We start from the raw sequence: 12,919 nt of genomic DNA, 5'->3' as shown, positions 1-12,919 counted from the left end.
TAGGATATACGACGTAGGATAATTTATATAATTGTTATTGTGTCCCATGCGCGCGGATTCAGTCTATATCAGGCCACACAGTATAGCCGGGTGTGCCGCAAATCGCGCGCGCGCGCGCGCGGTTCCTCTTTTCGTTCACAGTCGATTACAGTGGCCGTGAAAAATGGCGTTCAAGTGTAAGCATATTATTTATTACGATTCTATAGTTTAATTCTCTCATCCCGAAGGCGCGCGACTTACGGTACACCCTGTTCGTCCCAGCGGTCGATGAAGGATAACGATCCCCTTGCCGAAGTTCGAGCGATGCCCTCCGCTGACCTTGACGATTCGAAAATCGGCGCAAGGGTGTTCCCGATCGGTCGTTCGGGCTTTCTTTCGCGGCAGTATTAGCGAGAGGAACCGCAGGAACGTGTGGATAGCTTTAAACTGTGTTTCGTGTTTGTAGGACGGCGTAGGATTGCGCCAGCGGGCTCTACCAGACTTTTTCTATATTATTCAAGTCAAGTTGTCTTTATTGAAATTATATCGAAGTTACGATTTATGTGGATTGTCTTATCTGTGCTGGCTGTCTAGAGCCAACCAGCTAGGTCGATCCTGGATTCTGTTAGTAGTTTAATGCACATGTTGTAATTCCACACAGCAGACATCTCACGCTACTCCGTGAGATATTTCCCGATTGACTTTGCACGTATCATTGTTAAATTTATTGTTAGATATCTCAGTAACTAGATTTACTAGTATAGAGATCGATTTGATCTAACATTAGCGTGGTTTGCGAGATACACTCTGTTTGTTGTGAAAATTAGTTCTAGTTAAAGAGATTGTTGTTGCTTCAACAATTCTGTTAAAGAGAAATTAACTTTAGATTGAATTGCATTGAGCACTAACATCGTCCATCTAAGCGCTTTAAAGCCAATGAGCTTTCGGATCTGACTGGTTTGTAGTGTTAGACTTCGACCAAATCTGAAAGTATGCATTAACAAAATCCAGCCAAGAGCTAGTAGCATTGAATGCATGTGTTGTGTTATGAAAAGATAGGGATTCGTTTATCGATACAATTTGTTTTCGTAATTCGAAATCTTCTTTTCTGTCCCATAGTACCAAGTCATCATTCATTTATCGTCAGTCTGCTGGCGCAATCTTATTTAATCTTATGATATATGTAATATTACAAAGCCGGCCACGTCGCGCAGGCGTGTCTGTGATCGGCACTTATGCGTATAAATCACTTTTCCAAATATCTGTTGCGCTTGAAGGGGAGCGGTTTGACCCTTTGAATAAAACCTATATTTCTTCTTCTTCTCGCCAAATCTCATTTCCCATTGAAAATTGAAAACTGATGAGGAATAAAGATGAAGAATCATTATCAACCCGATCGACGTTCACTGTTTGGTTTTCTTTTCTTTTCTTTTCTCTTTCTCTTTCACACAATTGGGGCCGGCTGGGGTAATCGGCGAATCGCACCGAAGACGATAGACGAAGCAAACTTGGGAACGTCGGTTTGAAGGGTTGATCGAGACCAGATGTAAACGCGCTAACGCAACTTGAATCGCAGCCGACGCGTTGAGCAAATGAACATGTACTCGACTCGTCGTTGCTATCGTGTACATAATACCGAACTGCGTCTAATTGTATCTATGTAATTATTTATGTGTACATTATACTTGATTGCGCGTTACGCACTACCGTTCCATCGGCCGAATAAAGCGAGCGGCGGAGTATTATTATGCACGGGTGGAGCGCAATCGTTCACCTGTCCCGTTTCGCTTGTAATTGTCGACGAATGTAATAAAAGCAAAAACTCTGAGCTCCTTGTCGATTTGTTGAATGTAGGTGACAATCTGTTTTGTTTCCTCGTAAATCTATCATCTTGAACGACTGAGAGATATCCGATAAGCACGTTATTCTATACATACATGTATCGTATTGTATTAATGAGATATATATTGCTGTTATTAATATTAATGAATTAAAATATTAATAGAGTACTTTGTAATTAAGTCAATTAGATCTTTTTAAATGTGCCCTTTCTATGAAAAAGAAAAACGCGTTAAAAAAATTATCATTAATTAGTAAATTAATAATATATTAACAATATAACATCTCTGTAGTAGACAGTAAAACGTTCTGAATATGTTCAAAATAACTCTGTGAAACGTTCGATACTATACCTGCGTCATTAATAATACATTAGTAATATCACGCATAAGAGTTATTCATGAAGAAATCTTCATTCTAAATATCATTTTATTTGCTTTATCCTTCTAAACGTGGCGCATCCTAAAAGATAGTAATTGGAAGAAAGAAATTTTTCATAACGATTAAGACTCAACAATCGATAGTTTCAAATTCGATTCGATATTTTTATTACCTCAGGATAATTGTTTGTTTGTTAGAAATAAATTTATTAAACGTGCATATAAATAGGTTAGTAATATTATTAAAACACAGTAATATAATGATGATGAGGTGACGATAATATTTCAGAAAAATCAAATGATTTTAATGATATAAGTACAAGAAATGATTGAATAATTTTGTTGAATTGATCACATAGTGGTCAATTCCGTGATCAATATTCTTCGAGAATTTCTCATCATCTCCTATAACCTACTCTAACCTTTGGGTCTGTTTTTTATAGCTACACTACTGAACTGGTGCAATAAGTTAAAATGAGACAACTATATTTTTTTCGCTCTAACTTATTGCACTAGTTCAGCAGTGCAGCTATAAAGAACAGACCCTTTGTCTAACCTCACTCTTGAAGGAGACATAGACGGAATTGTTGGCGCGCAGCGCGCACGTTGTTGCATGTTTAGAACGTGGTCTGGAAGTAGCTCTGTTGTACGATATTCACTATAATTTTGTAATTCTTACTAAAGCTTATACCGATTCATCGGCAAGAAGTAAGTTAAATATCATTTGTTTGACATATGCAAAAATATTCCATACACGAAAGAGAACATATTTAATTTAATTCTTACTTTAATTCTTACACCCACATGACTAACCTCATTTCATTAAAATTCTTAAAACTTGTAATTTATATATATGTGTGTGTATAATCATAGTTTTTATAAAAGTTTTAAAAAGTTTTTGTGAAAAACTTTACATTTTTAATGAAAATTAAAAGTTTGTAAACAATTATTTATATTTGTATTTTCAGGATTTAAGTACGTGTCGATTCACGTACTAGCTATTGGTGGTCTCATTCCTTTATTTTTTGAAATATTTGTTTTAAAATGAAAACTAAACAGGAAGGTAAGAAAGGGAAAAAACGATCTTCTAAGGAGACTTCTCTTCCTGCAAGACTAGACCGAAAGTCTAAAAATATAGTTAAAATCAAGAATAAAAAGGATAAAATTGACAATACTGTTCAAAATGGGGACTCTATGCTTAAAACTAAAAAGAAAACTAAAACTATAAAGAAAGCTCTTAAGAAGATAAATAAGCAAAAGAAGAAGGAGAAGGAAATAGAAGAACAAAATAATGGAAGTATTGAAAAATTATCGAAAGCAAAAATAAAGACAAATATAAATGAAGAAATTAAATCAATTCCTATTGAATCGAAAAAGGAAACTCTTATTACAGCAACGGAAAAGAAATTACACCAATTAAAGAATAAACAATTAAATCGTGAGATGAAGAAGGCTTCTGTATCTTCATCTCCAACTAATACAGTTAAATCTAACAAAGCACTTCGACGTCAACGACGAACAAAATTTAATCATCTTAATATGGAACAAATGAAAAAAAAACTAGCTGAAATCAGGAGCAGAGAAGTATTAACAAAGACAGCAAAAAAGAGAATCTCTGTATTGCTTAGAAAGATTACAGTGTTGGAATCAGAGAAAAAACCTAAGAAATCAGACATAGTAAAGGAAGAAAAGACTAAGGATCAAGCCTATGTGTTTGTAAAGAATGAAGAAAAAGATAACATCATGGATAAAAGAAAAGCAAAAGGAGAGCGTGGCAAGAATAAAAAAGCTAAAATCAAGACAGAACAGAATAATCAAAATGACAAAGATAATAACGATGAAGATCAAAGTGATACAGAAAAGGAAGAAGAAGAAAAAGGAGAAGCTATGGATATTGCAAAAAAAGGTGTTGATATTGAAGATGTCGAGGATGAAGAGGACAATGAAGACCAAGAAGATGATGAAGAAACAGCCGTAGTGAAAGTTAAAAAAGAAAAGAAGAATATAGTCACACAAAGCGGTAAATCCTCGGATGCTCCAGAAAAGAAAGGAACGAAAAAAAAACGATATGTTCTTTTCGTCGGAAATTTGCCACAGAGGTAAGAATATTCATATTTTTATCTCTGTTTTTTTTTTTATTTTTAACAATATTCGATAATTTTCAGTATAACAGCAGATGAACTGAAGCAACACTTCTTGACCAAGGTTAAAACAGTGACCAGTGTCAGGATTCAAACTGATCCGGCTACGAAAGCATCACGTGGCTTTGCATATGTGGAGATGTCAGACAGAATAGATTACGAGGTAAGCAATATTATTCCCTTTATCATTTTATTTTTTATATTTTCTTCAAACCATGTTATTACATCAATACAACTTGATTTCATACTTTCAACAGAAAGCACTTGCGCTAAACCATACATTCCTGAAGAAGAAAAGAATAAATGTGCAATATACAGCGCCTAAAACTGCGAATAAGGCGAACATTGTTGCTAAAAATAAGAAACTGGAAGCTCTTCGCAAAGTTGGCAAGTTGGCCAATGTTAAGGGAAAGAAAAAATCTTCGAAAAAGGGAAAAGAGAAAATCATGAAATCAGAAATATAACGCAATCAATAGGACTAAAAAGTAAGCACACAGTTTCCGAAGTTGTATGGAAAAATTAATATCTTTAACATTACACAAATGTCACGTCAGAAGAATGGTTTAAAGCCTGTGTCACACTACGGACTGAAGATCAAGGATTGCGGATTGAAGATTGAAATTTGACTAATCGGAATAAAGTAAATCAAAACCGAAGTTCATCGATTTGTCGAAATCTAATCTTCAATCCGCAATCCTTGATCTTCAATCCGTAGTGTGACACGGGCTTTAGACATATTAAGATCTTACATTATGACAAATAGGACTGTTTTATGTGAAGAAAATACTTTACTGATTGTTTACTTTTTGTTTAGCAGATTCATATCGTTCAGTATGTTCATATTAATAGATCGCTATATTTTACTACACATCAGCTATATATTTGTGACTACTTCCTCAGTAATGAGAACTTTTTTCTCACATAAATATTTTAATAAATTACATATGCAAATATTATCAATATATTATACTATACATCAGCTATATATTTGTGACTACTTCCTCAGTAATGAGAACTTTTTTCTCACATAAATATTTTAATAAATTACATATGCAAATATAGCACCATGATTTTATTCAAACATATTAGATTTGCGCTTTCTCAACTGACTGGTAAATATGTCGTGTAAATGTTGCATTTTTGGCCATCAGTACGATCCTTCAAATATGTATACATATATGTGTGTGTGTGTGTGTATGTGCTCCACACTGTTGTATTCGTAAAACAAACGAACGCGCACATTTGTACTCCTATTCAGCGTGAACTCGTGACATTTGTCGTTGCAAGAAAATACGCTTCTTGAATGGAACGGGTCCTCATTTCTGACTTTCGTACTATTCTCTCTTTGTGACATCAGCAATGCAGAATTCTGTGTAAAAAGCGAACTCTTAGCAGAACTTTATGCAAATTAATTTGCGAATACTTATAAACGAGAATGCGATGTATTCCACGACTTATTTGAGATTGCTGCCACTTCGCAAGATTAGATCGCAATTTATTTGTTGAATATTTAGTACAAGAATGGAAGACAGTACGTGCGAACTAGAGACGAATGGTGCTCATGATGATATACCAGAGACTAAATTTGTAGAGGTATATATTTGTGTATATTCTTAAGTACATTGTCTTTAGTACGTTACTGAAGGTTAATTTAAAATCCCGAATCATATAACCCCTTGAATGTGTATGTACACGTATCGTAAATATTTCATCATGTTTCCCGATCGTAAACTAAACCATCGTTTGTATTGTATAAGTAATCCAATTGCTCGTAAATCTTCATACGTGCGACTTTCTCATAGGAAGAATATTCCGAACGTATCATATACCCGGAAGAGCTAAATAAATTCTTGCAAAATCGTATTTGTGTAAGTATAATTCTAACGTAGACATATGTGTATAACTGAGGAATAAAGATATTATTTAAAGTGAAAATGTGATCTGTTGAGTTTTTTCAGCTTATTTACAACTTCCCATTTCTTTTATTAAATTCCTTGTAAATAAATATTGAAAAGAGAGGCCTATGTCCTATGTTCTAAGGCCTATGTCCTTATAGGTGTGGTAGACAATATTTTTATTTCGTTTATACATCAGTCCTCCTAATATAATAATTAGCTTACCGCCATGGCCATACATAATATTTATGTAACAGGATTTAACGGCGGAAAATGAGTGTTTACGAGGCGCATTTGAGCAAGCGGAGGAGAAGATGCGACAATTGTCGCAAGAGAAATTAAATTCGCGAAATACGGTAACGGCGAGGAAAAAATCGACCGCGTCAATTGAGCTTAGCAAAAAATATAGGAACCAAAGCGCCGAGATAGAGGTGTTGAAGACGAAATGTAAAAATCTGGAAGCTACTTTGGCGGTCAAAGAAGATGAGTTAAAGCGACAAAGGGTGGAATTACGGCGAGTTAAGTCCGAAACGTACAAAAATTCCAGCGGTGGTTAGTTTCCAGATTGTTTCTCCATTTTACGAATATAATGAGACAAGCTGCACGTCTGTCTTTGTTGTAGACGTATTAATGTTGTCGTTCGATTAGATTCATTTAGAAAACAACTCTAAAGAAAAAAGATTTGGTGTTATGAGACGTCTAGCAATAAAGATGAACTATGTCGGTCTTTCTTTCCCAGTACTCGATAATTTAAGTATTCGCTTATTAAGAATTTCTCACTCACTTTTTACAACAGTATAACAGATTTGTAATATTCGTTTTACATATTTCATGTTAATTGTAATTTCGAAGAGAATGCAACTCTGGATAATGGAGAAGACAAAGACTCGGGGGATATTTCGGGTAAATGTGACGACGAACGGGTCAAGTGTCGGAAGAGCAAGCTGCAATGGACTCAAACTAAACTTTGCGAGTCGAGGAATATGTGTGCCACTCTTCGGCAAGAGATTAAGAAAATGCAGAAGGTATTTGTGTTCTTGTCGCTGTGTAAAAACTCGTGAAAATATGTACTCGATAGGTCGGACAAAACTATAATCGAAGACTCTCTCTGGAGAAACTCTTACCTCTTATTTTTTTAATCTAAATCCTCTTCTACGTTTAACGGACGATAGACTAAGAATACAAGTATCAGTTATTGTGCAGCGAGGTGGGCGAAAACGTGAGTGTCACCGCGCTTTCGAGCGTGCCGGGTGGTTGGCGCGGACGAGCCGAGCAAATCCGAAATTTGCAGCAGAAAGTGTCGGAATTGCAGGCGAAATTATCGGAACACGACAAATGCCAGAGAGATTCTTCCGGTAGGCCGAAAAATGACAGCATCCCATCTGTGTGTTTACCTGAATGATTCTTCGTAAATGTCATTTATATCGTGCAAATTATTTCTTGTTATTATTTTGTATCAAATTTATCTCCACGCAAGTCCGGCTAATTATTCGCGATACTCATTGTATGCACACATTCGCATTTATACACGTCTTCTGCAAGATAATTGTCGTAATTTATTTATTTTATCGCAACAAAATCACTTAGCACCCCTCGATCGACAAAATCTGGCTAATCTTCGTATTGCCGAGAAGGAGAGACGGCAACAGATCGAGAATACGGCGAAGGAACTCAGACAAGCGGAAGTAGCACTGGAGACCTCGAAGAGGAAGCTCGACGCTTCTAAGGCGAGAATAAGAGTGTTGGAGCACGAGTTGAATGTCGCGAGGGGAAATATCGCAATACTGAATGAGAAACGATCTCACGATGATCGTCTTATCGAAGTGTTGAACGTTAGTAAATATCTACAAAAATCTACAAAAAAAATCTTGCATGTATGCGTATATTTGTTTGTTAAGAACAAATGCGATTTAAAATACTATATTTATCGTATAGATTATTAATTCCATTGACACATTTGGATGAAAAACTGAAACAGCTTGAGGAAATTGACAAAAAATCGAGAGAGAGAGAGAGAGAGAGAGAGAGAGAGAGAGAGAGAGAGAGAGAGAGAGAGAGAGAGAACCTTGACAACATTTTATACTGTATTAATTATAGCGATACTATATATATTCTTTTTGCACACATTACATATTTTGACGATATCGTGACGTCAGTTGCGAAACGAGAAGTGTTGATGCAGTCGAGCGAATAAAGGATGTATTGCGGACACGTGCCTATTCGATATCGCAAAAAATGTGTCTACAAATGGCACGTAGTATATTGTGGACTTTCCGACCTCGATCCATTGAAATGGTGTCGCGTTTCTAGGGGCGACTGAAGATCGCCGAGGCGAGGCATCACGAGTACGAGGTGGAGGTGCAGAACAAGGAACACAAGATCGAACGTGAGAACGCGAATATCAAGAATGAACTGCGAGCTACGCAATTGCACGTCGATCGATTACGCAGGAGGCTGGAGGAACGCGAAACCGAAATCGACAAGCTAAGGTTTGTGCGAGCAATATTCGTAATTGTGTCGCAGAATTTATTTTAGTGGCGTCCACAGAGTTGTGTCGCACGTGGAAAATGAAGGTGGGTAAAAGCTTATTATCCGAAGACAACAATGAGATTAAATCTGTCCGATAAACAAATAAGTATTTTAGGTATTCGTTTTTAACAAACAAGTACACACGCATTTACTGTACAATTTTAGAAACAACATTGCGTCAGATGAATCTTTCAAGTATCGAGACTCCCTCTGTTCAGACTCCCGGCAGCCCGAAGGACGTCAGGTTAGCCCACCTGTTAGTCCACGATACTTGGGTGAACCCAATGAATATGTGACCTTAGCTTTAGCCGCCGAAGCCGAACGCGTGAGATTATTGGAATTGGTAACTTTGCTCAACCAACGCCTGGACAAGGAGAGAAACGAGACGCTTTCCCTCGAGGTAAGCAATAACTTCAGCATTGTGTTTGCTGAGAAATCTCAGAACGGTTGGTTCGACCAAGAGATTCGTCTAGGCGAAAATTGCGGAAGTGCGACAAATCAATCTAGTAAATTAATACATTGATTTAACAGCACAATAAATCATACTACTAATTACATACTAACTAATTTGTTGGCTTTATGATGAATAACTGAAAATTCGGGTGAGAGAGAGAGAGAGAGAGAGAGAGAGAGAGAGAGAGAGAGAGAAAGAGAGAGAGAGAGTAAATACGATCGTTTGACTGATATTAAACTCGCGTATAAAATGATTCGAAATTGCATAAAAGAAGAAAACAAAAAAATTGAGGATTCTTATTCTTCGGAACTATTGTCCTGGTTATCCCTTTGAAGGAATCTTTGCGTAAAGAAAAAAGGAAATGTGCGAAGTTGGAGTCAAAGTTGCGTGACTCGGAGAAGGAAAGGGTGGGACTCGTCAAGGTGGACACCGGTTACAAAGCGAGATCCCGTGCCAAGTTCACGTCGAGTCTACAAGTGGACGAAGAGTTCAGCAACCCCGAGAAAGTGCGCTTCAGGTAAGTTACGTGAGACCCAACGAAAGATTTTCCAAATCCTGGCGTCACACTGACACAGTTCTCCGCGGTGGAGGACGATTCCGCGCGTTTGACGTTTAGATTCTCGCAGATTGAATCGTAACGTCAAGCTCCCTCGCATGAATCTTCAGTGAATCTTGTTTCTTTCAAATGTGGAATGTCACTCGTGGGAAAACTCTCGTCGTTGCTTGCTCGCTCTTTTCCAGGCGTTTTATCGTTATCTTTGATTACGTTTTGACGTAGAATCGAATTGCTCGAAGAGGAGTGTCTCGCGCTTAAGGCCAGATTAGATACAGTACAGCAGGACAAAGCCAACGATCTCGCCGTGTACAAACGAATGCTCGATCAGGCCAGGAAGGCTTTCAAAGATGCGTGCAGGTAGGTCTGAGCCCTAAACCTCTCGCGAGGCGTGCGCGAGCGAAATTGAAATTCTCTTCAGGAACCGTGCAGGTGTCGAGATATGCACGTATGCCTTTACAATTACAAAGGACAATTGGCTAATCTTACGCGATGCTACTTTCCAACACGGCCTTCTAGAAATAGACTCCTCGTGCAAGAAACACGAACGACCGATTGTCTATTTTTGCGTGCTCGCAGTAGCAGCGGCCGATGTCGCTCCTCGAGAAACGTGCAGTTTAGTTTAAAAGTAGACTCCTGTCAAAATTCAGTCCTTTGCGCACATGATGGACGTCGCAATTGTTGCGGATTATTCGGATTTTCTAGAGTCTCAGATTTCTTCATCGGTCCCCTCAGGATCAAACGTCGTTGTTTGAGAAATGACGCCTGCGAGTCTGGATGTTTAACGTCGATCTCGAGAAGCCCAGCGATCGTTTCTCATTGTCTGCTCATACATGAATTAATTGTCTCTACCTAGAAATAAATCGTCAGCAGCCGGTGGGAGTCGTTCGACGATAACTATTTGACAACGAGAAGGGGCAAGAGGATGAAACCGGCGGCGGAGGTCTTCGGGAAGGAAAACCGACGTGCTTAATCGAATCGTGTGGCCGCGTTGGAGAAACAGCGAGCCAATTCTAAGGACATTCGGCGAGGAGTTCGTTAATCGAGCAGACGAGCGCCGTTTTCGACGGCGCGAAAGAAAACGGGGCCAGTCGCAGTCTCGCGATCGGAGTGGATGTAGCAGCAACAAAGCCGCGGCGTGATGATGTAACTAGGACACGAGAGATAAGGTGCAACGCCTCCACGTAAACCCGCGTGACACCGTCGGAGCGAAACTCGTCGTTTCGTTTCCACCATGCGTCGCGTCTCCGTCGTTGTCGTTCTCTTAACACCCCGTCGATGTTTGCTCGGCCAACTCTGTCGTTTGCTCTCGCCATTGATATCGCACTGGCGGCATCGCGGCCGTAAATTCATCCTGTTTCTTCTCTACGTTTCCTGATGTTACCAGCGAGAAGCTAGCAACACGCGACATATTCTCTCAAGCGCGCCGCGTTCGGATCTACTTATGAGAAGTTCGAAAGATCCGGACGATTGGTGGATTCGTGATGCCGTGAATTAAGATGCGTTAATTTTTTTCCTTTTCCTTTTTTTTTTTTTTAGTAGAATAGAGCGTAATTTCATGTGTCGTTATGTGCATTGTATTTGCAGAGTAAAGCAAATTTCTGGCTCGTGGTGGCTTTTCTATACGAGATACGAGTGAGAAGAATTTTGTGATAACTTGTAGTGGCACAAAAATAATGGTATACTTTTGATCTGTACGCTCGTATTTCAGTTCTTGCTTCTCCAAATTGATGAAATATTTAATTTGTGTCTTCTCGATTTACACGACTGTACAATGTCTGCGTGTGTGTACGTGTACGTGTGTCTCGAAAACTAAATCTACGTCGCAAACTACGTTGAAGTTTCCGACGTCCCAGTTGGCGTTAACAAAGCAACAATCGCTTTGTAGCGAAGCGCCTATTTTACATGATGTCCCATCTATCGCGGATACACTTCCGCTAAATATGCTACCACTCAAAGACCCATCGTTGACTTCATTGTCTCTTATACTCTTAGTTTCCTTTCTTATACAAAGTATTTCGACAAAATTGCCCTATAGAAGTAAGAAGTAAGGTGCAAACATGCTGGAGGGAAAGTGATGGTGTAACCTTCCGTTAAATGTGAAACAATGACGTTTACTTACGCGATGAAACCCGTTTACGGTATGAACCGACGAGATTGGACAGAATTTCATCGGTGGCGTTACATTTATTGCATTATATCTGCAAGATCAAATCGTCGAGTGAAATGGAAAATTCGGCAAAAATTCCAATGAAAAGTGACGTCATTTTGTATGTCTCGAATAATCGGAAGTTGTACGGTAATGCGTAGCGCGATTTGTCACTGTCCTTATCGAAGGCGCTTTTCTAGAACGACTAACAGCCAAGTTCCACAGGTGCATATGTGCCGAACGCACACACACACACACACACATATTTCTCTCCCGTTTGAGATAAACGTCGGAAAGAAGAAATAGAGGCTGAATTGAGTACAACGATATTAATAAAAACAGTATCTGCGATTAGAATTACGACACATGCGAGCAAGCGACGAAGGTATCGCTTGGAAAGTCGCTGAAAAATGCGACTTACCAGCGAATACCGTAATTAACCGAATACAAGACGCAGCGTCGACGATCTCGCGGGTGCAGCGAAAACTTCCGTCGTCATGTTGTCAACTCGTCGTCGTCGTCGTCGTTAAGCGAGCTGGGCGTGTTTCCGACGGAGCTTAAGCTCGCCGACAGGTGTGGGCTTTACAGGTGTTGGGCCTCCTGGCTGATAAGGAACGCGCCCGTGACGTCAGATCGGCGCGGGTAGAGTATATGAGTCGACGCCGTGGGACGTCCACGTCACTCGTTCTTGAACCTCCTCGTCCGTTCATTCCGTCAAGTAGTTCGCCGCGAATTTCGCCGTATCGCCGATCGCGATCAGCGTCTTACTGCCGTCAGGATTGTCGTTGGTCAACTCGGCCGAGGACTCGAAAACGGGGATCTACCTCGCGGCGCGAATTCCCCCGGCTCGATCGGATTTCCGCAGGTAAGCCAGATAGGTTGGCGCGGCGCGACAACCTGTCGACCATTGGGATCAAACTCCAGAGTTGGGTCTCGTCGAAGAGAGTGAGCAACGTGTCTGGTTGAAAATTCGACACCGAATGTGGCATTAGGCAACACG

General features: G+C 39.4%; 3 protein-coding genes across 3 annotated transcripts; all 3 read left to right on the top strand.

The window, feature by feature from the left end:
• Positions 1-2,712: 2,712 nt before the first annotated feature.
• Positions 2,713-6,274, top strand: LOC105191875 (DNA ligase 1). The gene is made up of 4 exons (XM_019845436.2): positions 2,713-2,906; positions 3,167-4,297; positions 4,364-4,502; positions 4,597-6,274. The coding sequence occupies exons 2-4, from the start codon at positions 3,243-3,245 to the stop codon at positions 4,801-4,803; spliced, it is 1,401 nt and encodes a 466-aa protein (XP_019700995.2). The 5' UTR covers positions 2,713-2,906; positions 3,167-3,242; the 3' UTR covers positions 4,804-6,274.
• Positions 6,275-6,473: 199 nt separating this feature from the next.
• On the top strand, positions 6,474-7,295 carry LOC112588631 (uncharacterized). Its single transcript, XM_025299220.1, has 2 exons — positions 6,474-6,786; positions 7,087-7,295. Exons 1-2 carry the CDS (start codon positions 6,549-6,551, stop codon positions 7,293-7,295), a joined length of 447 nt encoding a protein of 148 aa, XP_025155005.1. The 5' UTR covers positions 6,474-6,548.
• A 4-nt stretch (positions 7,296-7,299) lies between these two features.
• LOC105191887 (coiled-coil domain-containing protein 13) lies at positions 7,300-11,259 on the top strand. The gene is made up of 8 exons (XM_025299219.1): positions 7,300-7,312; positions 7,413-7,589; positions 7,822-8,066; positions 8,545-8,723; positions 8,929-9,163; positions 9,553-9,734; positions 9,996-10,130; positions 10,627-11,259. The coding sequence occupies exons 1-8, from the start codon at positions 7,300-7,302 to the stop codon at positions 10,673-10,675; spliced, it is 1,215 nt and encodes a 404-aa protein (XP_025155004.1). The 3' UTR covers positions 10,676-11,259.
• The last annotated feature ends 1,660 nt before the right edge of the window (positions 11,260-12,919 follow it).

This window comes from Harpegnathos saltator, unplaced genomic scaffold, assembly GCF_003227715.2.
Source record: "Harpegnathos saltator strain DR-91 unplaced genomic scaffold, Hsal_v8.6 scaffold255, whole genome shotgun sequence".
Classification (NCBI taxonomy): Eukaryota; Metazoa; Arthropoda; class Insecta; order Hymenoptera; family Formicidae; genus Harpegnathos; species Harpegnathos saltator.
The sequence above is the reverse complement of the archived record's forward strand: the minus strand, read 5'-3'. Positions and strand labels throughout refer to the sequence as shown.